The sequence below is a fragment of the Schistocerca piceifrons genome, chromosome 1 (assembly GCF_021461385.2).
Source record: "Schistocerca piceifrons isolate TAMUIC-IGC-003096 chromosome 1, iqSchPice1.1, whole genome shotgun sequence".
Classification (NCBI taxonomy): Eukaryota; Metazoa; Arthropoda; class Insecta; order Orthoptera; family Acrididae; genus Schistocerca; species Schistocerca piceifrons.
Window position 1 is genome coordinate 298,413,984 of NC_060138.1, and position 27,110 is coordinate 298,441,093.

The following is a 27,110-nucleotide window of genomic DNA, read 5'->3' on the forward strand; positions in this document are numbered from 1 at the left end:
AACAAAGCCCCAAGGCCCGATGGAATCCCTATCATATTTTATATTGGGGCTGAATTAGCCCCCTCTGTTAACTGTAATCTGTCATAGATCCTGCTTACCAAAGAAACGGTGCCCAGTAATTGGAAGGAAGCATAGGCCACATTCATCTACAAGAAGGGTACAGAAGTGATCCACAAAACTACCATCTAACATCCTTCACATAAATTTCTTGTATCTTGGAACACATTCTGAGCTCAAACATAAAGAGGTACCTCCAAGTTCTGACCTTCTCCATGCCAACCATTTCGAAAACATTGATCCTGTGAAAACTAGCTCACACTTTTCTCACATGACATACTGAAAGCCAAAAGTAAAGGGCAGTCAGGTAGATGTAGTGTTCCTCAATTTCCGAAAAGCATGTGACTCAGTATCACACCTATGCTTATTATCAAAAGTATGATCATATGGGGTATAAAGTGAAATTTGTGACTGGATTGAGGAGTTTTTGTTAGCAAAAGTGCAGCAAGCTATCTTGGATGGAAAGTCATTAAGAGATGTTGGTGTATCCCAAGAAGTGTGTTGAGACCCTTGCTGTTCATGTTTGTATTTATTACTTCACAAACAGTATTAATAGTAGTCATATATTTTAGCAGCAGATGCAATTATCTATAATGAAGGACTGTGTGAAAGAAGCCGCCTAAATATTCATTGAGGTATTGCTAAAATATCAACGTGGTGCACACAATGATAACTTGCTTTAAATGTTCAGAAATGTAAAATTTACCCTTCAAAAAACGAAAAACTGAAGTATGCTATGAATACAATATCAACAAGTCACAGTTGAAATCGGCAAAGTCATACAAATACCTGCTTGTAATACTTTGCAGGGACATGAAATGGAATGATCACATAGACCCAGTCATGCGTAAGGCACGGCAGTTTCCAGACTTCGGTTTATTATTGGAATACTGGGGAAATGCAATCAGTTTACAAAGGCAATTGCTTAAAAATCACTCATCAAACCCATCCTAGATTGTTGCTCAGGTGTGTGGCACTCAGGACTAACAGGGGATATTGAACGTATACAAAGTAGGACAGCACAATGGTCACTGGTTTGTTTAGCCATTGGGAGAGTGTCACTGAGCTGTTGAAAGAACTGAACTGGCAGATGCTCGAAGAAAGGCATAAACTAGCCTGAGAAAGCCTGCTTACAAAGTTTCAAGAACCGGCTTTAAATAATGATTCTAGGAATATACTACACAACGTCCCGTGTGAATTGTGTGGACAATGTTCAGCATGCACGGAGGTGTTTAAACAATCATTTTTTCTGTGCTCCATATGTGACAAGAACCAGAAAAAGCCCATACAACTGGTACAGTAGGACATACCCACTGCCACACACTTCACAGCTGTTTGCAGCATATAGATGTAAATGTAGAATTATCTCTGGATACACAAAAAGAGAAATTAGATCTTGGATACAGTTTGGCAGAGGTGTCGCTTGGTTCCCTTTCCTTTAAAAGTATTCATTTATTCCAATCTAATACTCTAGTAGTCTACAAAACTATCCATTATTGAAAATGCAACATAGGTAACTCTGCAGTTAATTGCGTTATATCAGAGAGACTGTCTGTGTTGCTAAGACAGGCTCAGCTTGACAGATGTTGACACAGTTAAGATAATCTGTTATGTAGTTGTGCAAAACGTGCCATATTTTTAATTAAAATTTACTTTACTGTCTTGAAAACGGTAGGATGTTCTACCTGAAGTGAAATGGCGACTGTTCTGCCTTGCTTCGAATTTGCCACATATATGGAAAAACAACTACTGTAGTTTCCGAAGTATTTTGAATTCTCTTACTGTAGTGTCCACACCTAATTTCATGTCAGATGTTATCTTATAGAAGTATCTATTTAATGAATTCATCCCAAAAGCTTCTTTTACCAGATCTAGGATATATTTAAATTGAAAATATTTAACCTGAAAAACTCACAGAACTTGGTATTTGTTTAATAAATGACGCTTGATAAGAGTCGTAAATAAAATATTTGTCAAGCCTTATCTTAAAAATTGGACATGATTCAACTTTTCCATTATGCAACTGTTGGAGTAGAGTGTCTTCGTCATCATTTTCTTCAATTAATAAGTACAATGATAATTTGTGTTCAAGTACAATGATAATTTGCGTTCACTTATTTGAAAATGGCGCATGCATTTCCACGAGAAGTTCATGACTGAGCTGCAGGCTACCGTACTTGTCTGTGGCATGCTCAGGCATCACACTTCGTGCCAACACGCATCAATAAAGTATGTTAACTTCTCTTTTCTCCATACAGTACTGAAATATGGCTTTCGTTCCAACTTTTAAAAAAAATTCGATATATTAGCTACACTTAGTTCGCAGCAACATATCACTTAAAACGAGCAAAACATAAAGTAGCCAGTGATAACACTTTTCACTGCAAACTCTTCAAAATTTGTGCTGTTCATGTCAAGTCCCATTGAATGCTGAATTCTACGCGTGGTGTTATTTACACTAGGCTGCTCGAGGGTCTGACCAAACGTACCTCTCTGATCAGGGAATCATTGCAGTCCATCGGGTGATGAAAAAAATAGATGCAATCTTCGTGCCCATAAGCAATCACTTTCTCACGTTTAATAGAGTAATGCTTCCATCAAAGATCAAAGCAGGCTATGAAGTTATCACAGTCTGACTGTACATTCCAAACTCAATGTGCTGCTACCAGCGGCATCTTTACAACCAGACTCAAATATCCTGTCGACACCCAGGCAAATGTGTAACCTGGGATACGGATGTTCACAAGGAAGTTTGTCCACGTCCTTTTCCCCACTGTATCAGTTGCAATGGCTACCATGCAGCCTCCTCCCAAAATTGTCCCATGTACCTCGATGAGTGGTCCATGCAGGACATCCAGGTGAAGTACCTTACCCTGTCACTCACGAGTTGTTGGCTAGTTGAGGACTAGTCTGAGGACTGCAATCTTGTTGCTGATTTTCCATACATTCTTGTCCTTCCTTGAACTTTTTATGCCAGGCAAACACATGCATCCTTGATAATGTTTTATCTCAAACTGTGCAGTCAATCTTTGGCAAATTTCCGCTGCTGTAACTCCTTTGTAAGCAGGAAATTTGATAATTATGCAATGCACAATGGAGGGGTCCATCTGTTGCTTAGACATCGTGAGCATTACTGATGAAACGGCAGGAAATATGTAACAGCACGCCCTCCTCACTTCTAACTGTCCCGCCTAAGCATAGCCGAAGTGTGGGGCCAGTCCTACCAATTGTTGATGTTCAGGAACAAAACTCCCATATATATTTGATCCCCCTTCGTACATGTAAACTTTATTCTTCACATTACATACATGAAGTGTCATGCTTGAAAAAAATGCTAGCTCCTTGCTATTATCTCTATTCTCTTGCTTTAATAGAGAACTGAATGTTAAAAGATTATAATTTGTATGGTTGAATTTTTGTTGGTATCTTTTGTATTCCTAACACATTCTTGAGATAACAAGTAATAAAATATTGTCTTTCATACATAGCAAAGGTAGAGTAGTGGAAAAGAAATTGTGCCAGAATATAATTTTGGTAAATAGTTATTTAATTAATGAGAATTCAGACTGATTCTAATTATCATAGAAAACTTATGATTAATTTGTAAATTTGCAAGGGTAATGGAAATCATTATTTAACAAGCTTGTTAGCATCATTTTGATTTTGGAATTTAACTTTCTGTATGACATTATTTTCCTTTGCTGTACTGAGAAGTAGACATTGTTGTTTTTATACCAGTTTATAGTGATGGATCGCCCACTGTTGATAAGATTAAAGCTGTGGAGCAATACATAAAGAAGAATTTAAATCTATATTCTGCATCAGATATTATGGAACGCAGGTCATTTGTCATTGATTTAAAGCATCTGATGACTGATGATGACTTTAAGGTGTCATGGTTTACCTTCAATGAGGAACTAACGGAAAACCCAGAACATACCATGAGCTGCCTGGGACTCGCAATGCATCAGGTAACTAAAATTATAACTCTGTTGATAAAAGTTCCCCATAGTGCTTAGAGCCATTTTGATAAAAGTTCATCAATCTTTGTGATAAATATTTCATTTATGCTATGATTAACTGTAACTGAAATTTCATACAGATTTCTTTATCCAGTGAATGATAAATATTAATTGCATGTACTAGTGTCGTCTACTGTACTTCATGATACATTTCGTTAACTCTTTTTTTCACGTTTCTGGTGGATAAGAAAATATTTATCTGTAGTTTTTGTTTATTTAATTCTTGTGAAAATCTGATTTGGATTCCCTGCACAGCCCAAGTATCAATATCTACATCTACATCGATACTCTGCAAATCACATTTAAGTGCAGAGGGTTCATTGTACCACCTTCGCAATTCTCTATTATTCCAATCTTGTATTGCGTGTGGAAAGAATGAACAGCTATATCTTTCCATACGAGCCCTGATTTCCCTTATTTTATCATTGTGATTGTTTCTCCCTATGTAGGTCGGTGTCAACAAAATATTTTCACTTTTGGAGGAGAAAGTTGGTGATAGGAATTTCATGAGAAGATTTCCTCGCAGTGAAAAACACCTTTCTTTTAATGATGTTCAACCCAAATCCTGTATCATTTCAGTGACACTCTCTCCCATATTTCGCAATAATGCAAAACATGCTGCCCTTCTTTGAACTTTTTTGATGTACTCTGTCAGTCCTATCTGGTAAGGATCCCACACCGCGCAGCAGTATTCTAAAAGAGGACAGACAAGTGTAGTGTAGGCAGTCACTTTAGTAGATCTGTTGCATTTTCTAAGTGTCCTGCCAATAAAACACAGCCTTTGATTAGCCTAACCCACAACATTTTGTATGTGTTCCTTCTAATTTAAATTGTTCACAATTGTAATTCCTAAGTATTTAGTTGAATTTACAGTCTTTAGATTTGACTGATTTATGGTGTAACCAAAGTTTAATGAATTCCTTTTGGCACTCCTGTGGATGACCTCACACTTTGTTGTTTAGGGTATGGAAGGTAGGTCAGAGATACTCGGGCTTCATACTGTGGCCAGAGCTTGCTCCCACAAAGAGTGCCGCTGCAGCTGCAAGGCCCACACTTGCCAGTTAGCCTCTCTCCAGTCATTGAAGCCTTCAGTAAGCATGGTTGATCAGTAGAGTTTTGACTGTGTCTGTATTATGTTTTTGATTTGGATTGCTCCCTGGACTGTGTGTACATGCTTAAGATTACTTTGCTACACTTTGGAATTCTTTTTGGTTAGCTGTCTACTTTGTGAACTCCACCATCATCAACCACAGGAGTTGTCTGATTGCTCCACTGGTTCTGTGCTACCAACAATGTGAATGATTGTAAACTGTGCTCTAAGTAGAGTATGATAGGAAAGTGATGTTGAGAACTTTCTCGACATGCAACTGTCTCAGTTGAGCATGGGTCTGAAGTTTCTGAAGTTGTGACAGTAGTAGTTGCAGCTGCAACAGCACAACAGCACCAGCTGTAACCACAAAACTACTACTACTCCATATCTTAAAGTGAATGGAAGCTGATGCACCAGTTTCCTCCCCTTCATTGTTCGAGGGTCTCTGAGAAGTCATGCCAGCCAGTCACGTCCAGATTGCAACCCGTGCCATCAATGGCATCACTGCCCTTTTGACATCACCTGTTTTACTTGCCACAGTCTAGCTTGTGTCTGTCTCAGCTGGTGTGTGATGACGACAATGGTGACAACAACAACAACAACCACCACCATCAGGGGGCTGCGTGCTATCTTGCTGGTGCCCATAGCTGCAGCAGATGGGATGCACAAGCTGCAATTGGAATTTAATGGAGCAACAGCAGGTTTGATTTGGGCACAGGTGCGGCTGTGTCTCTGATTAGTGTGGACACTTTGGTTAGTACCTTCGGCTCACCACATATGCAACACCCTAGGTGCCCACTAGTGATGTACTGTGGTCAATCAGTCCCATTGCAGTATCAGATTGTAGTCTAAGCTAAGAATAAAAACATAGCTCGGCAACTAATGCTTCTGGATTGCCCTCTTGGATAACAAAGAATGTTTTTAGGTTAGATGGTTTTGCAGTTTTTGGTTAACAATTCAAGACCAAGTGAATCTCATTTCAGATGTGATGCAATTCACAGAACTTAGTGCATTGTGTGTGCAACCCAAGCAACTGTTTCAATCTACATCGTGTTATGCAACGGATTTCCAAGCCTTCATATCTTTAAAGTATTCAGCAGTGCCTAAGTTTTGTAGAGCAGATCTAGTACCTTTCATGATATGCAATCAAAGTTAAAGTGGAACTACATTAGCTGCAAAGTATAGGAGCAATATCTTCAGTGTCACCTAGCCAATGGACAATGCCCATGGTCACAGTTAAGAAACCAGATGGATCACTTGGAATTTGTGGCAATTTTAAATCTACCATTAATGTTCGAGCAAATGCTGATCTGTATCCTGTTCCTTTGGTGGAGGAATTGTTGACAAAATTTGCTGGGTGCCATTATTTTTTTAAAGATAGGTATTGCTGCAGCCAATTTTTAGTTCCTTTAGATGATTAGATGAAGAAGCTTTTTTGGGATTAATAAGCCATTGCTGTAACTGGTTGCCATTTGAGGTACCTTGAGCAACTCATCCAAGGTATACCCAACTATGTTAATTATTTATATGACTTGGCAATTACTGGCACCAGTTGGGAGCAGCATCTGTGCAATCTACAGGTCTTTTTCAAGTGGCTCCAAGATGTTGGTCTGCATTGTCACCTTAAAAAAATGAAGTTTCTTTGAGCTAAGTGTTGGATACTCAGGACATATATTAAGTAAAGGTAGCTTCATGCCACATAACTAATGAGGAGGTATTGAATAGGATTGGGGAGAAGAGGAGTTTTTGGCACAACTTGACAAGAAGAAGGGGCCGATTGGTGGGACATGTTCTGAGGCATCAAGGGATCACAAATTTAGCATTGGAGGGCAACGTGGAGGGTAAAAATCATAGAGGGAGACCAAGAGATGAATACACTAAACAGATTCAGAAGGATGTAGGTTGCAGTAGGTACTGGGAGATGAAGAAGCTTGCACAGGATAGAGTAGCATGGAGAGCTGCATCAAACCAGTCTCAGGACTGAAGACCACAACAAACAAACAGCTTCATGCCCACACTGCATCATGTGAATGCAATCACTAACATACCACCTTCTAAGAACCCATAGAATTACAGTCATCCCTGGCAAAATTAATTATTGTGCGAAATTTATTTCCAGTTTGGCCCAGGTTTCTCATTTGCTTAATCATATTGTAAAAAGAGGTGTTAAATTTGTTTGGTCAGAGGAGTGCCAGAAGGCTTTCTTACAACTTGAAAAGTGCCTTAGGTCAGCCCTTTGTTGCAAGAAAGTCTTTCCTTCTCGTCCTATCCAATAAGTCTCCCCTGGCCAGGATTTCTGGGTGACTTTTCTGAACTGTACCTCTTTCCCTAAACCTCTCCAGTCCTTATCCTTCACCCCTCTTATTTCCCCTTCAACTGTTCTGCCAGGAGTAGGGCCCACTGGCTCCGAAAGCTTGTAAAAGTTAAACCTTTTTGTGTTGTATTCTCCTGCCGCCACTTGGTGAGTAGATCTTTTATCTATACATTTACATTATGTTGTCAGTAATTGATTATTTTCATTTTCTTAGTATCTCGTGAAACAGTTCTTGCCTGCTCCCAGGTAAAAGTTACTTTGCACACTCAACACATCCTTGCAATTTGGGCTGGGGTTTTTCTGGAATTGCAATTTCTACACGATGAGTGAACGGGCTGCTGTTTACGGTTTTTATGGTGATACTGTCATCTATGTGTGGCTTGTGTGTCTTGATATGAATTGATAAATTATTTTTATATACGGAGTATGAAGCAGCAGCCATTGAAACTATTTCTGGAGCCAACAAACTTGTGTACATCTCTCAATGAAAATCTTCCCATTGGCAAACCTCAGTTTGTTAATGACATTCTAATTCAGCCATAGACAATAAAGGATGGGGATGAGCAGTTCAGTGTAATGAACAGGTTCTTGAAAAGAGATTATAAGGTGAATATAAACAAATATAAAAATCGGGTAACAGAATACAGTCAAATTATGTCAGGTGATATTGAAACTATTAGATTAGGAAATGAGCATCGAGAAGTAGTGGAAGAGTTGTGATATTTGTGAAGCAAAATAACTGATAATTGCCTTAGTATAGGGGAAACAAAATACAGACTGGCAAATGGAGGAAAATCATTTCTGAAAAAGAGGAATTTGTTAATATCTAATATAAATTTAATTGTTTGGAAGTCTTCTCACATCAGCATGAATATTCAGCAAGCCATCTGACAGTGTTTAGTGGAGGGTATTTCTTGCATCAATAACTGATTGACTCTTCACTGTTCGCAAATGAGTGTGGGCAGAATGATTACCGGTAACCCCTGTATTAGCTTTAATTTCTCAAATTTTCTCATTGTGGTAATTTTGTGAGACATAATTGGGGAAAAAGTAATGTGTTGTCCAAATGCTCCTGGAACATGCTCTATCGGAATTTCAATAGTAAACCACTCTGTGATGTAAAATGGTTTTCTCATATTGTCTGCCACTAGTTCTTTGTAATAATCTCCTCCCTCCCCCACCCCTCCCCCTCACCTCCCCCACCCCCCCCATCCCTCCCCCTAACCCTCCCCCACCCCTCCTCCTAATACTATCCCTCACTTACCCCAATACCCTCCCCCCTCCCTATCACACCCCCTCGATAACACACCCCCCCTCGATAACACCCCCTCTCGATAACACCATCCCCTCGATAACACCCCGCCCCCATGCTAACACCCACCCCCCTCGCTAACACCCACCCCCCTCGCTAACACACCCACCCCCCTCGCTAACACTCCCCCCCCCCCTCGCTAACACTCCCCCCCCCCCTTCGCTAACACTCCCCCCTCGCTACAGTCCCACTGACACACCATCACACACTCACACTCCCCCTCACCTTCCACCACTCTCGCTCCATCCCCTCCCATTTCACCGCTCCCCCTCCCTACAACTTCTCCGCTCCTCCCCAGCACTCTCACACTCCCCCCCCCCCCCCCTCTCTCTCTCTCTCTCTCTCTCTCTCTCTCTCTCTCTCTCTCTCTCTCTCTCTCTCTCTCCTCTACCTAGCCCACTCACTTCCCCCCCCCCATTGCCCACTCACTTCCCCCCCCCCCCCATTGCCCACTCACTTTCCCCCCCCCCATTGCCCACTCACTCTCCCCCCCCCCATTGCCCACTAACTCTCCCCCCCCCCCATTGCCCACTAACTCTTTCCCTCCCATTGCCCACTCACTCTCCCACCTTGCCCCCAATCTGTCCGCCTCCACCCTATCTCACTCTCCCCTGCCCCCCTTCTCTGTCACTCTCTCCCACAGCCCCATCTTTCTCTCCCACAGCCCCATCTTTCTCTCCCACAGCCCCATCTCTCCCTCCCACAGCCCCATCTCTCTCTCCCGCAGCCCCATCTCTCTCTCTCCCGCACCGAGCGGGGTGGCGCAATGGTTAGCACACTGGACTCGCATTCGGGAGGACGACGGTTCAATCCCGCGTCCGGCCATCCTGATTTACGTTTTCCGTGATTTCCCTAAATCGCTCCAGGCAAATGCCGGGATGGTTCCTTTCAAAGGGCACGGCCGACTTCCTTCCCCATCCGCCCCTAATCTGATGAGACCGATGACCTCGCTGTCTGGTCTCCTCCCCCAAAAACCAACCAATCTCTCTCCCGCAGCCCCATCTCTCTCTCCCGCAGCCCCATCTCTCTCTCCCGCAGCCCCATCTCTCTCTCCCGCAGCCCCATCTCTCTCTCCCTCAGCCCCATCTCTCTCTCCCTCAGCCCCATCTCTCTCTCCCGCAGCCCCATCTCTCTCTCCCGCCCCCTACCCCTCTCCCGCCACCTACCCCCATTCTGCCCCCATCTTGCTCCACCCCCACCTCTTTTGTCCCACACCCCTCTTCTCAGTCACCTCTATTCTCCCCCTCACCTCTATTCTCCCCCTCACCTCTATTCTCCCCCTCACCTCTATTCTCCCCCACACCTCTATTCCCCCAGACATTTATTCTCCCAGACATCTATTCTCACCCATCTCTATGCTCCCCCTTTTCTCGCCCTCTGCCCCCCTTCCCCCTTCTTTGTTGCCACCTCTCCCTCCCCCTCCCTCTCCTCCTCCTCCTCCTCCTCCTCCTCCTCCTCCTATCCCTTTAGACAGTTTTACATAGGATCAGAGTTTTCAGGGCTTCTTAGGAAGAGCTTCCGCTAATATTTTATCACCCACAACTCTTGTACAGGGTGTTCTTTTCCACCATGTACAAATGCCTGGAATTGATTAATGAGAGGATGCAAACCATAAATGGTCTGATGAACTTATGTCCAAAAATGCATGGTTTCCATGCTAGAGACCGTTTATTCAATCATACATTGTTACAGAGACTTTGTCGTAATAAGTGCTGTACCATACAGCCACTGTTACAGTATATGTTGAAAATGGTTTCCATGTGCCTAAAGGCATGCGTGTATGTGCTGTAGTATGTTCTGTCACACACGTTCACGTCAGCCAGGCTGCATCCAAACAGTGTCAGAAGCAGTATGAATACGCTGCTCCAGTGTCTCCACATCTGGAATGGGCTCTGCATACATAATAATTTTGAGATGGCCCCATAAGCAAAAATCACATGGGCTGAGATCTGGTTAATGAGCAGGCCGTGCAACTGGACCCCGTCTGGACATTAATGGCAATGTGAGCTGGAGCTCCATCATGTAGTAGCCACATAACCCTTTGAATTATCAATGGAATTTTTTCCAACAGGGTAGGCAAAGTCATCTGCAAGAAATTTTGATAGTTCCGGCCTGTTAGGCGACACGGAACAGAGACTGGTTCCAAAATACCGGCCCACATATTCCGGCTGCATCGATGCTGATGATTTGCTGTCACCATACCATCAGCGTTCTGCATACTATCCCACAGATGATTGTTATGAAAGTTGAAGATATCGCTCCACATAAAGATGACCTCATCTGCGAATATGATGGATGACACAAATCCCAGAATTGTGGTTGCCTGGTGAAGAAACCAGTGCCAAAACTGCTCCCAATGTTAAAAGTCTGTTGCTAGTAAGCCCTGCACACACTGTAAGTGAAAAGGGTAGTAACAGTTGTCATGGAGACTGTTCCTCGCGGTCATCTGGCTTACCCTGTACTGGTGGGCCAACTGCCTGTTACTGACACAGCGGTCATTATCCGCAGTGTTAATCAAGTGTTCCTCCACATCTGGTGTCCGAACATTTCAGGTATGTCCGTTATGATTTCCTGCTTCATGAAAAGACCCTGTCTCAGACAAGTGGGGAGGCACTGTTGCAAACATTGACTGCTATGGTTGCTATCAGTGGGGATAGGTCTCCTGATACAACTTCCCGTTGCCTTTAGCATTTCCCTAAGTAAACACCATGTCGGCAAGCTCTCAATACGAATAGAGAACCATTATGTAGAACACTGTATCACATCCACTACAAGGTGAGTCAGCAAAAGAAGGGAGTTGGACACATTACCAATTACTGTGGCAGGAGAGGACGCTAGGACATAATGTATGAGAAACAGTATAACACTCTAAGAGGAAACCATGCATAGTATAACTGGGGCCACATGGTACAGCACGTTGTAGATCACAGTTCCTGTAACAAAGTATGACTGAATAAATGGTCTCTAGCATTTCCAGCCAAGAGACCTTTATTGTTCTGTGTCCGCTCACCTCCCCCCCCCCCCCCCTCTCCTCATGAACCATGGGCCTAGCTATTAGTAGGGAGGCAGCGACACAGGTAGCCGTATTGCAGTTGCAATACAATGGAGAGGTGTCTGTTGAGAGGGCAGACAAACATTTGACTCCTGAAGAGGGGCAGCAGCCTTTGCAATAGTTGCAGGGGCAACAGTCTGGATGATTGATTGAACTGACCTCATAATGTCGACCAGAGCAGCATTGCTGTGCTGGTACTGTGAATGGCTCAAAGCAAGTGTAAACTACAGCAACAATTTTTCCCAAGGGTGTGCAGCTTTACTGTATGGTTAAATGATGACGTCTTCTTAGGTAAAATATTCCATTTTGAACTCCTGATGGGGACTACTCGGAGGCTGTCATGAAGAGAAACAGAACCGGCATTCCACAGATTGGAACATGGAATGTCAGATCCCTTAAATGGTAAGATAGATAAGAAAATTTAAAAATGGAAATGGGTAGGATAAAGTTAGATTTAGTGGGAATTAGTGAAGTTTGGTTGTAGGAGGAACAGGACTTCGTCAGGCAAATATGGGGTTATAAATACAAAATCAAATAGGGGTAATTCAGGAGTAGGTTTAATAACAAATTTTTTTAAAAAAAGGAGCATGAGTAAGCTACTACAAAGAGCATAGTGAACAGATTATTGTAGCCACGACAGACATGTAGCCCATGCTTACCACAATAGTACAAGTGTACAAGTTTATATGCCAACTAACTCCACAGATGACCAAGAGATTGAGGAAATGTATGAGGAGATAAAAGAAATTATTCAGGTAGTTCAGGGAAGCAAAAATTTAATACTGATGGGGGACTGCAATTTGAGAGTGGGAATAGGAAGAGGAGAAAAAGTACTAAATGAATACGGACTGGAGATCAGGAATGAAAGAGGAAGCACCTGGTAGCATTTTGTACAGAGTGTAGTTTAATCACAGCTAACTCTTGGGTTAAGAATCATTAAATAAGTCTGTATATATGGAAGAGACCTGGAGACACTGGAAGGTTTCAGATAGATTATATAATGATAAGACAGATTTAGTAACCAGGTTTTAAATTGTAAGATATTTCCAGGGGCAGATGCAGACTCCGACCACAATTTATTGGTTATGAATTGTAGATTAAAACTGAAGAAATCGTAAAAAGGTAGGAATTTAAGGACATGGGACCTGGATAAACTTAAAGAACCAGAGGTTGTAGAGAGTTTCAGATGAAGCATTACGGCACGAATGACAAGGACAGGGGAAAGGAATACAGTAGAAGAAGAAAGGGTAGCTCTGAGAGATGAAATAGTGAAGCAGCAGAGGATCAAGTAGGTAAAAAAGACAAGGGCTAGTAGAAATTCATGAGTAACAGAAGAGATATTGAATTTAATTGATGAAAGGAAAAAATATAAAAATGCAGTAAATGCAGCAGGTGAAAAGGAATACGAACATCTCAAGAATGAGATCAATAGGAAATGCAAAATGGCTAAGCAGGGATGGCTAGAGGACAGATGTAAGGATGTAGAAGCATATATCACTAGGGGTATGGTAAATGCCGCCTACAGGAAAATTAAAGAGACCTTTGGAGTAAAGAGAACCATCTGTATGAATATCAAGAGCTCAGATGGAAAACCACTCCAAAGCAAAGAAGGGAAAGCAGAAAGGTGTAAGGAGTATATAGAGGGTATATACATGGTTGATGTACTTGAGGACAATATTATGGAAATGGAAGAGGACATAGGTGAAGATGAGTTGGGAAATCTGATACTGAGTGAAGGATTTGACACAGCGCTGAAAGACCTAAGCCAAAACAAGGCCTGCCCGTCAGAGCTACTGAAAGCCTTGAGGAGCCAGCCATAGCAGAACTCTTCCATCTGGTGAGCAAGATGTAAGAGACAGGTGAAATACCCTCAGACTTCAAGAAGAATATAATAATTGCAATTCCAAAGAAAGCAGATGGAGTCAGGTGTGAAAATTACTGAACTCTCAGTTTAATAAGTCATGGTTGCAAAATACTGACATACATTCTTTACAGACGAATGGAAAAACTGGTCGAGGCCGACCTTGGGGGAGATCAGTTTGGATTCCATAGAAATGTAGGAACCTGCAAGGCAATACTGACCGTACGAGTTATCTTAGAAGAGAAGTTATGTTTATAGCATTTGTGGACTTAGAGAAAGCTTTTGACAATGTTGACTGGAATACTCTCTTTCAAATTCTGAAGGTGGCAGGGGTAAAATACAGGGAGCGAAAGGCTATTTACAATTTGGACAGAAGCTAGATGGAAAACAGTAGTTGAGATGGGAATGAGACAGGGTTGTAGCGTATTCCCGATGTTCAGTCTGTATATTGAACAAGCAGTAAAGGAAAAAAAAACATTTGGCGTAGGAATTAAAATCCAGGGAGAATAAATAGATACCTTGATGTTTTCTAATGACAGATCAGTGTAATGGAATGGACAACATCTGGAAAGGATGATATAACAACGTCACAAAAGCAAAATGAGGATAATGAAATGTAGTCGAATTTAATACAGTTATGCTGAGGGAATTCGATTAGGAAATGAGACACTTACAGCAGTGGATGAGTTTTGCTATTTGGGCAGCAAAATAACTGAAGATGGTTGAAGTAAAGAGGATATAAAATGTAGACTGGCAATGGCAAGTTAAGCATTTCTGAACAACAGAAATTTGTTAACATCTTGTATAGATTTAAGTATCAGGAAGTCTATTCTGAAAGTATTTATATGGAGTATAGCCATGTATGGAAGCAAAACATGAATGATAAACAGTTTAGACAAGAAGAGAATATAAGCTTTTGAAATGTGGTGCTACAGAAGAATGCTGAAGATTAGATGGATGATCCATGTAACTAATGAGGAGATACTGAATAGAATTGGAGAGAAGAGGAATATGTGGCACAACTTGACTAGAAGAAGGGATCAGTTGGTAGGACATGTTCTGAGGCATCAAGGGATCACCAGTTTAGTATCTGAGGGAAGCATGGAGAGTGAAAAACATAGATGGAGACCAAGAGACGAATACACTAAGCAGATTCAGGATGTAGGTTGCGGTAGTTCGAGATGAAGAGGCTTGCATGGGATAGGGTAGTGGAGACCACAACAACAATAATGTCCTCATGTCAATCAGTCCCTAAAGTTTGTACATGGTGGAAAAAATCAACTTGTATAGGGAGTCCCAGGAAAGATCAACATTCAGGGATATGACAGGAACAATCATTCAAAGTAAAAAAGACTAGTAAAAATGGGCTTTAAACTGCATTCTTTAAGAGTTATGAGCAGTTCTGAATCTTCAGTACTTTGAAAGAGATCTCTTCTACTTCAAACTCTTTGCTTTCCATGTTTTGACAGGTGGTGGTATAGATCAAAACAATGAAAATTAGTCTAGTAAACCTGGCGTCTGAAGTGCACAGCTATGAGCACTTGTTCATCTTTGCTACTGTGAAACATCTACTGAACAGGTGCTTATAGCTCTTAACATGTGCATTTTAGAGTCCATGTTCACAAGACAATTTTTTCTTGAATTGGTCCATGCTATCACCTCTCAAAATATGAAAAGAAAAGAGTTTGCAGTAGAAGATGTTTCCTTCACGGTATCGAAGATGAAGTACTCATAGCTCCTAAGGTCTGCATTTTAGAGCCCATATTTACTAGACTTTTTTTGTTTCAATTAGTTGTTTTTGTAATATCCTTGAATACTGAATGCTCTTCCCCCCCCCCTCCTCCTCCCCCCCCCCTGGTCTCTTACACACACACACCATTTTACTGAATTACTTCCCTTTTTTTTATCTGTGCATTCTTGCATTCTTTTGTAACTAAGAGTGGGGTCACCTCAGTTTTATCAGTATTTTCTAAATGTTGTGGTTATAATACCAGGAATAATCTTTTTTGCCCTTAATCAACTTAACTTGGCTCTTACTTATCCAGACTAATATACATGAAACATTCAATCTCTGTCCACAAATCTTTCAAGTCCACTTCATTCAAATTAAGTAACATCCATTCCCTTTTTAAGTAGGGTTCTAGCAACTGTGTTTCTACTCCGACAAGATAAAAACTCTCCTACGGATTTATTGATTCCAGTAACCATTGTGGATACTGATACCTGCGTCTTTGCAGACACTATCCATGGAGTTTAAAGTATTTCCGTCAAACGTGGGCTGTCAAATAGTTGCTCAAGAATTTTTTGGGGAAAGTGTTCAGAACTACTTAGCAAGACGGCCTTGCCTATACATCTGGCAGTAAGTGCATAGAAATCAGCCTGTGCACAGTGCATTAAAGTTTCTTATTACTACTATTACTTTATTAGGTTACTTCTGCACTAAGTAACTTAGACTCTCTTTGGAAATGATCATATGCCATTGTTGGCCGGGAGGCCTCATTCGGGGAGTCAATGATGATGAAAATGATGATGGACACATGTCCCCTGCTGGGAATCGAACCCGGGCCCCCTACGTGGTAGGCAGTAACGCTACCGCTATGCTATGGAGGCGGATTAGACTCTCTTTGAATGATTCTGCAACTGTTGTAGCAGAAGCAGATGGCTGGTGAAAGCATTCTGCCTAATTAGAGTGCACTTAGGCCGGTAACAAACATCAGGTTAAGTTTACAAATATGACTTATTTTTGACTTCATTACATGTGATATTTTTATTTATTGCTATAAACACACCCCTTTCCCGATAGTCCTGCACGTCTTTCGGATATAAAGTCCATGTGTGTTAAATATTTTAGAACTATCTTCTTCACATTTTACCCAGCCTCAGTACCAAGTATACTTTGGATTCCAGAGCTTTGCTACAAGTGATAACTGTTAGAATCTTTGTGTTTTCAATCTCTGTGACATGTTGGTGATGTGAGTTTGTTTTTAGTATGTAGATTGGCGGGCATTTTTCAAATGACTTCAGAATTTCACCTAGCCTTAAAAAGAAAAATTGCAATATTTTGCTAACCAGGTAGCTGCTTTCACTGTGTGGTGCAGCTCTTGGCCATGCAGGATGGGTCCTACAGTTCTGCATCCCATAGTGTAGGTCCAGAAATCTGTAGTGAAGAATGTCACGTAATAACCAGAGCCTCTGCAGATGGTAAGTTTCACTTGCTTCCTGTGAGCAAAGCCAGCAGTTTTCATCATTCCTGCCAGCTACCTATAGGAAGTGGTGATGGCCTCAGAACCCAACTGATAGGCATTACTGGTACTGACATGAGTTAAGACCTGTAGTTAACTCGACCGTACACCATTGATCTGGTACCACCACTTCTTGTATGCGTCCCTAGCAGAAGTAACAGGTATACAGGGGTTTCCTTCCTGGCCGTAGGTGAATCCTAAGGGATCAGTAACCTGCCTAACGTTGAAATTCCAATAGATAACAAAAAATGTCATTCTTACATGCTTGTGCAGCTTGTTAGCAGCATGTTAATGCCATATATTGTTATTGCAAATGAATTACCAGCTATGTTAGCTAGACCCATCCTACATTACGTAAACAACTCTTTCATAACCATCAGAGTGATGTCCTTTTTTTCTGAGGATTCTTCTACAGCAGTTGTAATCTATTTTATTATGATCTTGTTGTATACAACTAAGTCTCTTAGCTTTATTTTTGCTAAATGTCAGTTTCTATAATCCTTTTATGGCAGTGACTGCCATAACAATCGAAGCCGACAAAATGCTGAATGCAGTCTATTGCTGCAGCAGTTTAATGCTGCCTATGCTGCTGTAGAAGAGTTGAGACAATCGCTTCTTTGTCGTTAAGCTGTGAGCAACACAAGATACACTTGATTACAGCAGTAATGATGGACTCTCACCATGGTTTATCATTTGTTCGAACACCTACAAATGGCACTTCAAAGTACAATGTATGGCTTGGAAATCAGTTCCATGTCAGTGCTTTTGGTGGACTCACACTTCATTTTATAGTTTGACATAAAGCTAAGATATGATATTTTAATGTAAATATCGAGATTCTGCAATTTCATGCTATGAGACTGAATTGTTGTAGACTGCAATAGTACAAATATTGTTAACAAATATCTGTAAGGCACCCAAAGCCTTTGCAAAGCCTACAATATAAAAAAAATTTAGAACTGGTTGCTGTACCAGAAGCAGCTGAGGTTGAGTAGCAAAGTGTTCATGGTGAAGTCAGACGTTAAAGCAGTTCAGATAGTTTTATTTTTTATTATTATTTTCTTTGCCTCCTTCTTCAGATTCAGGATTATTCATTGCCCAAAAAATTTTATGCAATTGATGCCAATAGCAATCCATAATTTTTGTATGTGACCTGAAGTTATTACTCTCCAAAACATAATCAATTAGAAAGAATGTCTGTAATTTGAGAATATAACAGAAATTTACTTGATTGCCTGTGCAATTTTCAGAACAATAGCCTTGCACATCGTTTATATGTTTGTAGCATGAGTGGGCACTTAATCATACTGCTGATGCCCTCAGTGTGTGTAGTAGTTGAGTTCCTGTTTGTATCTAACAAGGGGATCTGGCAGACTGGTCACCCTCTTTGATTTTTTTCAGTTAATAGTACTTGAAGGTTAGTGACTGGACATCAGTTCTCTGTATCATGTATGACACAATTATCAGAAGACTCAAAAAAATAGTCTTGAAGGTAAAAAAAGTTCTGAGCATTGTTAAGGACAATACATTTGTAGTTCAGTAACAGATTCACCATCAACTCAGCATGTAGCATAACCAGATTGTAATCACGAAGTCCAGTCAAAATTGCATTTCTTTACTTTTCTTTAATTCCACAATTATTAAAAACAGATGAAAGTGTTAATTATCAAATGTTGAATTGTGATTTTTAAATAAAAATAACATTTTTACTACGGGACATGAAAATAAATTAAAATTTGATAAAGATGTGCGAAATGCCTTTTTGTTTGTTGAATGGGGGAAAATATCTGTTTGATGTGTCACATATTTGTGCCAAATTTTAATTTATTGGGAATACTCACATTTTCAAGCAAACAATATCTAAAATTAAACAATGGACACTCCAGGCAGGAATATCAACAATGTAGAAAAAGACAGATTACTATTTTAGCCGTGTGTGGCTCGTGTTCCCGCCATCACTTATTTTTCACCCTGTTTTTAACATACTTCCACCTCTCTAAATTAATTTAAATTACTACTGTCACTAAGTTGCTGCTTTGCTTGATCGTGAGCGGCGTTAATAGTGTGTATCGATATATTCCCTCTCGTTGTATCTTTGCTTGACTGCTATTACTTCCTAGTTGTTGTCTGTCGCAAACCAGCTCGGGTTGGGGAGTTCGAGTTGCGAGTTCAGGTCTGCCAGTCAGTTGGAATGCGTCTGGAACGCAGTCTGGACCTCCCAGTCGGGGAGTTGTAATGCGGCACTAGTGCAGTCGGTTTGGAGCAGCAGTGAGCTCTGCGTCGACGTGGCTCGCCCGACCATTGCCGCCACGCATCACTTGAGCTGGGCCATGGCCTGGGTGGATCATCGGTCGGCCAGCCAGTCACCAGCTTGCAGCAGCAGTGAGCCTTGCGTGGACATTGCCTGCCCAACCGTTACTGTTGCGTATCACTTAATCCGGGCTTGACCTGTGGTGGATTGTTGGTTGGTCAGTTGGGCCGAGGACATCACCGTGTGGCATAGTCGAGTGGGCCGCTGGTGGTCTTTGCACAGTGTCGGACTCTATGTGGAGCTGTCCGATCGGTACGAGCATTGTCGCTCGCCTTCCCAGGACGTGAAGTTTAAGTGGTTTTGAGCATTATTTGTTGGTTCTGGAGTTGCTGTTGTGGAGGTTTTCCTGTGAGCAACAACGAGTGAAGTGTTCAAGATAGCCACCATCAAGTGGAATTGATTAAATTAATTTATTCATAGTTAAGTGCACCAGCGGAATTTTCTGCCTTGTGGCCATTAGTGTTCTGGTTACTTGCCCTGGCCGCTAACGTAAGTTCAGGCAGTGTTCATTTTGGGTATTATCTTCTTTCATAGTTAGTGAACCAGTGGAATTTTCTGCCTTGTGGCTGTTACTCTTCTGGTTACCTGCCCTGGCCACTAACGTAATTTTTAGGCAGTGTCTTTTCCCCACCGCTTGTTGCTGCCCAACATGGTGTGTAGTTTTGGCAGCTCAGTTCACATACGCGTTTGTTTTGGGATAGTGACACTTGTAACATTTTGGGGCCTTGAATTCTCATGTACTCCATCGTGGCAAGCAAGCAGTTGGAATTGACAGCCGTGTGTGTGTGTGTGTGTGTGTGTGTGTGTGTGTGTGTGTGTGTGTGTGTGTGTGAGAGAGAGAGAGAGAGAGAGAGAGAGAGAGAGAGAGAGAGAAAATGGTGTGTGTTTTCTCATTCACTGATGAAGGCTGTGTCCGAAAGCTTTATGTAAATATATTTTAATTGTTCCTGTCTGTAACTTGATGTGTCTTCTTTACGATAAGTAGCAATCTTTATTTTCCTACATTGTTAGTAATTAAAATTAAAACCATGTTTTATTAGAAAATTATGATTCCATTTTTGTTAACTAACATTTCCATTTGTTAATAAATATGGAATTAAAAATAGTATGCTACTTGCAAGATTCAAATCAGCATCTTTTTCATTACATTCCAGTTACACTATACACTGAGCTACCAGTGAATTCAGTAACTGACTACAGTTTTTTTGTAACTATTAGCACTTGCTAATCTTCAGAGGCAGTTTTTTCAACTTACTTTGAGAATTGCATCATACTGCTGTAAGGAATTTGTGTGTGGGCACTGACATAATTATCCTATAAATAAAAATAAAAAAGTCAGAGCGGGCGACTCCATTAGGTCCCATTGCAAGGTTTTTAGATTTGATACTATATGTATACACACATCAAAAAACGTTTTCCATCACCTCGGTTCAGAGAGTTCTGGAACTGTACTGAAAATTGGAAAAGAGATCAACATAAACATCATTTCTGCCCTTGCTCATGAAAACCACACATCACATGTTGTACCATCATACAGTGAGACCTTCAGAGGTGGTGGTCCTGGTCGCTGTGCACACAAGTACCTCTAATATCCAGTAGGATGTCCTTTTACATTGATGCATGCCTGTATTCGTTGTGGCATACCATCCACAAGTTCATCAATGCACTGTTGGCCCAGATTGTCCCACTCCTCAACGGCGATTCGGCGTAGATCCCTCAGAGTGGTTGGTGGGTCACGTTGTCCATAAACAGCTGTTTTCAATCTATCTCAGGCATATTCGATAGGGTTCATGATGGCCACTCTAGTCGAGTGATGTCGTTATCCTGAAGGAAGTCATTCACAAGATGTGCACGATGGGGACGCGTGTCGTCGTCCATGAAGACGAATGCCTCGCCAATATGCTGCCGATATGGTTGTACTATCAATCGGAGGATGTCATTCACGTATTATACAGCACCTTCCATGACCACCAGCGGTGTACGTTGGCCCCACGTAATGCCACCCCAAAGCAGCAGGATCTCAGACAATTGTCTGGTTGAAGGCAAATGCGACACTCATCGGAGAAGAGAATGTGATGCCAATGCTGAGCAGTCCATTCAGCATGTTGGGCCCATCTATACTGCGCTGCGTGGTGTTGTGGTTGCAAAGATGGCCCTAGACATGGACATTGGGAGTGAAGTTGTGCATCATGCAGCCTATTGCGCACAGTTTGAGTCTTAACAAGACTTCCTGTGGCTGCACAAAAAGCATTATTCAACATGGTGGTGTTGGTGTCAGGGTTCCCACCGACCCATAATCTGTAGGTAGCAGTCACCCACTGCAGCAGTAGCCCTTGGGCAGCCTGATCGAGGCATGTCATCGACAGTTCTTGTCTCTCTGTATCTCCTCCCTGTCCGAACAACATCGCTTTGGTTCACTGTGGGACATCTGGACACTTCCCTTGTTGAGAGCCCTTCCTGGCACAAAGTAACAATGCGGATGTGTTTGAACTGTGGTGTTGACCGTTTAGGCGTGGTTGAACTACAAACAACATGAGCCATGTACCTCCTTCTTGTTGGAATGATTGGAACTGATCGATTGTCAGACCCCTCTGTTTAATAGGCGCTGCCCGTGCATAGTTGTTGTCATCTTTAGGTGGGTTTAGTGACATCTCTGAACAGTCAAATGGACTGTGTCTGTAATATAATATCCACTGTCCACATTTATCTTCAGGATTTCTGGTAATGCAAAACTTTTTTTGATGTGTGTGTGTTTATTTATCTCTTTTTCTTCATACTGTAGTGCTACTGCAGTATTGCTGCACACCCATGTAAAACATCTTTACAATAAATAAATAATAATTTATTTTTTAAATGAGATTATTATTATTATTATTATTATTATTATTGTTGTACTGTAGATTATGTGAATTGTAAAAGTATTTTGCTAAGTCATTTTTATATCTTAGGTTGTGTCGGACCAACTCCAAGCTAAGCTGCAGCAGCGAGTAGCAGCGGGATTGAAGGCTCCAGCCCAATCATTAAGTGTTCCTACAATCAGAGCTCGGTTGATAAATTATGAACCAGTCATACAGTTAAAAAATTTGAAAGCAAATTATTATGGTATGTAATTTAGTCCGTATATCTATTTGCTAAATAGTGACAAGTTTTGTTCTGCATTTGGCTTCTTTCAGCTTGTGTCATTTGGCATTATACAGAGATTTTATCATATTGGTTAGAGACATAGGCTGAAGACAAATTGCACTGAAGCATCGTGTGGAAAATTAGTTGTAATAAATTATATATCCAAGTTAGTATTGGTAATTTATTATTCGGTCAAGGATCATTTTACAGTTGTATAACATTTGTTAACTAGCTTAGTATAAGGAAAAATAGAAGTCACTTACACAAACATGGGAATATACTCATGTATTTAATGAGGAGCAGATGGTCACCATGGCTTTCTTGGCAGAGCCATCCCGTCAGTTTCCCAAAATTATTTCAGAAAACCACAGAAAGTCTAATTAAAGACAACCAGGCAGATCAAGAGCCTCTGTCTTCCAAATCTGAGAGCATACCTATCATACAGTAATATTTGTACATCTCTGCAAGAAGGGAGCATTGTAAACATTAGATGCTAAATGAACAGTGTGTTGTTATTTTTCAGCACTTTTCAATGCACACAATGTACACTGTAACAATAAATAATTCTATAATAGACCAATAACAGCATAAATTTATTACATAGTTATTTAAATGATATTGATAAATAGTTAAACAGAATGACTTGATGGTTACATAATAGTCCCGTTTATTAATAGTTCATTTGCAGAAGAAATGTTGATATTTGTCGTGTACTCGAGGAACCCTTGAGAAGAGTAAAATCCTTTACTTTTCATCCATTTTACAACACTTAGTTTTAAATTTATTTATTGGCATTTTCAGGTAGTTTGTTAAAGTAGACAAGGGCAAGAAATTTTTGTTGTTCTGTGTTTTTGCCAGCCTTGCATATGGTATTTTGATTGTATACCAACTTCATCTGTCCATCCCTACATTAAATTGTGTTGCACCTTTCAATGTTGGTATCACTTTTGATTAGTGTTGTGTCATCTGCATACTACATTGCATCACTTGGCACAACTGTCGGTCAATCATTTGAATAAGTAACAAAAATGAAAAGTCCAAGAACAGATCTCTGAGGTAGGCCTACACCTTTTTCAACCAGAAGACATTCTGACTTTTCATTATTTACCTTCATTAACTGTCTTTTACTTTCCACGTAAGGCAGCATTAGGGATATAGGATATAGCAGTCTTTTCACCTTTATAGTGGTGTTTTTGATAAGAATATTGTGGGAGGCCGTATCAAATACCTCCCTTTAGTCCAACAGTGTTGCACAGATTATTATTGTTGTTGTTGTTGTTGTTGTTGTGAGATTTGGATGGGCAGTTTAAGGGTTTCCCTGCTGATGAGAATGGTGACAGCTTGGAGAAGCTGAAAATTGAATAGGTTTGTGTGTTCATGGAGATGATCATGGAAAAACAAGAGTTTTTGGTTAAGTTCTTTTGTTGTTTTCGGCATTTGTAGTAATAGTTCTTCATAAAAGTTGAAGCTGTTTTTCCTACGAATTTTGGGGGCTTTCCAACTTAATCGAGCTAGTGATGATGCTGGTTTGCTGTCTAAGGCAAGATATTTATGACAGCTAAAGTTGCAACTACATAACTTGACGTCAGGATAGAGGGCCCAGACTTAAGATTACAATTCTGATGCAATATTTTAAGGCTCTGGGAATTCTAATGGCAGGCTACTATGACCCAAAACAAGTTAAGAGTGATGCCGTTGTGCTGTGCCGATTACACGTTGGCCACACGAGACTCAACCGCGAGTCCCTTCTGTGTCAGGAGGGTACTCCTCACTGCAGCTATGGTAGCCTACTGATGATAGCGCATGTTCTTGTTGAGTGTACCCTGCTGACCAATCTGTGGCACACTCTTAGCTTACCTACCTCTCTACCTCAGGTGCTTGTGCATGACGTGACAACCACTACTGCTAAAGTATTGCATTTCCTGAGGGAGAACAGATTTTACTCTCACACTCACACTCTTCTGCTTCCAGTGTTAGGGACGGCTGTGGGGGCGAGAGGCCCCCCCCCCCCCATGTGGCGGTACCCATCAAGCAACGGCAGGGATCCTTTCTTTCCATCTCACCTTGTTGTGCTTTTAGTCCCCCTTGTACAAGATGCTACCTGGTTTATCTCTTCCCTTTTACCTATTGTGATACAACTATTGTCACATCCTTTTAAACTCTTTGACTTGCTTATGTAGTTTGAACAGCCTAGTCCCCATTGTGTTAGCTTTTTACCCTTTGATATGTTTCTCCCATGATAAGGATGGACTGATAACCCCGTTGTTTAGACCCTTAAACACATAATCATCATCAGCATTTATAACAGGCTTTTCTGAATGCAAAAATTTCTTGCAATGACGTAGCGACATGTAATTGTGTTTAGTTTTGATCAGTGATGAATATTCACATTTTAATGATGATCAGCAGTAACAGAATGACACAATGAGACGTTTAAATGTGACTATATGAGAAATAGCTGACGGGTAAAAAAGAAGGGGGAGGGGATCTAGAAATGGCACTGTTAGGTGAAATCGAAAAAGTAAATAAAGATATAATCTCTATGCCAGTTAAAACCATTAAATCTCTACATGAGTTAATTTTCAGAACAGTTCCAGATGACAGATGAAATCAGAAATTGCTTGGAGAGAATTTTCTGGTTTTATTTTTCAGTCAGTACCTGGTGAACTTGAAGGTAAGAAGTTATCCACTAAAGCATTATTTTCAGAAGTGGAGTTGGGAGCAGTCTGCAGTATATTGTGTATAGATAGTGGGATGAAAAATAGATATTTGTTGTTATGTATCCAACATTGGCAATCTTGCAGTGAAAATTAATGATTACATTGAATGTTAAGAGGTTGGTGCTGGTGGTGATGAAGAGTGTGCATTCAAAATGGGTAGTGATAAAAGATTTTTTAAAAAAAAGGTCATTTCATCATGTTGAGGATGCTCTTAAGTCATGTGGTGGTGGTGACAGATATCCAGTAAGAAAGTGGATCATGGACTTCAAGGAATCGGTGTTTATGATGGGTTGGACTTGACTGAAAATGCTTGATTTCACACAAAAATCAGTAGAAATTTTGGCTAAGCTGTTATTTCTTGGCAGGAAGGAGCTTACATTGTGGGCTGCACTGAAGAAAGCTTTGCGAAAATGTACCTCATTTGTGAGTCATTCAGGGCAGTTTCAGTTCAGAAAAGTTCCACTGCATTATCAAATTCACCTGCAGTGTTCCTTTTTTTGGCATTGGCTTGAGAGAACATGATAAATTATTTACATGGACAATATTATAACACCAACAAAGAGTGACGATGATGCATTTCAGCAGCCTGGTCCATTCGGTCTTGTATATGAGCAAAAACACACCTCAAGAGGAGAAATACAGTACTTAGGAGCTTGAAGTTTTAGCTATTGCTGATGCCTTAAGGCAGTTGCGGATGTATTTACTAGGAATACATTTTAAAATTGTAACAAAGGACGTGTCATGAAGAATAATAGTATGTGCTTTAGTCTTGGAAGAGTATTCCTACACCATCAAACACTGACGTGGTTCTGTGGTGAGACATGCAGATGCCTTAACTCATTGTACGAACATACTGCTTGTCTTCACAGATAATTAGGAAAGCTCAAGCAAAGGATGTTGGTTTTAGCAGCAATCGAGAAGAGCCTTACGAAAACTTTTCAATGAGAGATAGGATCTTTTCAAGTTCCATAACGGAAGAGAGACTTCAGTGGTTCTGCACACTGTGTAACATGAAATTGTCATGCTTGTAAATGAGAAAGATCGTTATGCAGTTAAGTGAACTGAAGAGGAAGTAAAACAAGATTGTTATATATGGATCGTATTGGACCGTTTCAATCAAACACAAAGGATAAACAGCATTCTACATATTATTGGTGCACTTACCTGGGTATATTCTGTAAAGGCTCCAAATCAACAGAACCTATTAGTAAGATGGAATTACAGAAAACTGGTTTTGGGAATCCAGTCTGAGTAATTACCAATAGAGAGAATTGCTTTACTTCTCAAGAATTCGATGATGGCTGGATTACACAAGGAATTGAACATATATTAATAGTGACAGGACTCCTAGACCCAATGGGCAGATTGAGAGGATCAGTTCTACTTTGACTAAAATCACTACTAAGCATAGTATTGATAGCCCTAATGAATAGTGTAAGTTGGTATCATCAGTTCAACGTTCCATGTATTCAGCATACTGCAGAAGTATTGAGAAAAAGTCATTTGGACTTTCAATAGAAGTTACAATGCATATACAGACTGATCTTTACATCACAAAATTGTTAGATGAAGAAATTATTAATTCATTTGAAGAGAGACACAGTAAACTATAGGAAGAAACTTAGCTACAAATCAGTAAAATTCAAGAAGAAAACCGTGCTAGCTTTGAACAACATCAGAACAAAGCCTCAGAGTTCAAAGTTGGTGACCTGGTGGCAATAAAATGAAAACAAACTGGACCAACATTAAAGCTAAAGGCAAAGAATCTAGTATCCTTTCGAGTTACAAGAATTAAAAAAAAGTGATAAATATGATGAAGTGCATAGCTTGGCTTCCTTTCTCTCTTCAGGCAATGATGTTTCAGTCTTCTTCTTTGATTTTTCTGTGTACCAACTGGTCATTTGTGAATTCCATTTTCCTGAATGGTTTCACCAAGATATTTAAATTGTGGAGCTCATTTGATTTTGCCATATTTTGTCTCCAATTTTGGTACTTCTTTATTGCAG

At 40.7% G+C, this 27,110-nt stretch overlaps 1 protein-coding gene across 1 annotated transcript in view; it reads left to right on the plus strand.

Moving 5' to 3' along the window:
• LOC124791288 (DNA helicase MCM8-like) overlaps positions 1-27,110 on the plus strand; it is a 159,986-nt gene that overhangs the window by 24,269 nt on the left and 108,607 nt on the right. The window contains exons 3-4 of the mRNA XM_047257848.1: positions 3,796-4,028; positions 22,210-22,363. Coding sequence (XP_047113804.1) covers positions 3,796-4,028; positions 22,210-22,363 — 387 coding nt within the window. The remainder of the gene's footprint in view (positions 1-3,795; positions 4,029-22,209; positions 22,364-27,110) is intronic.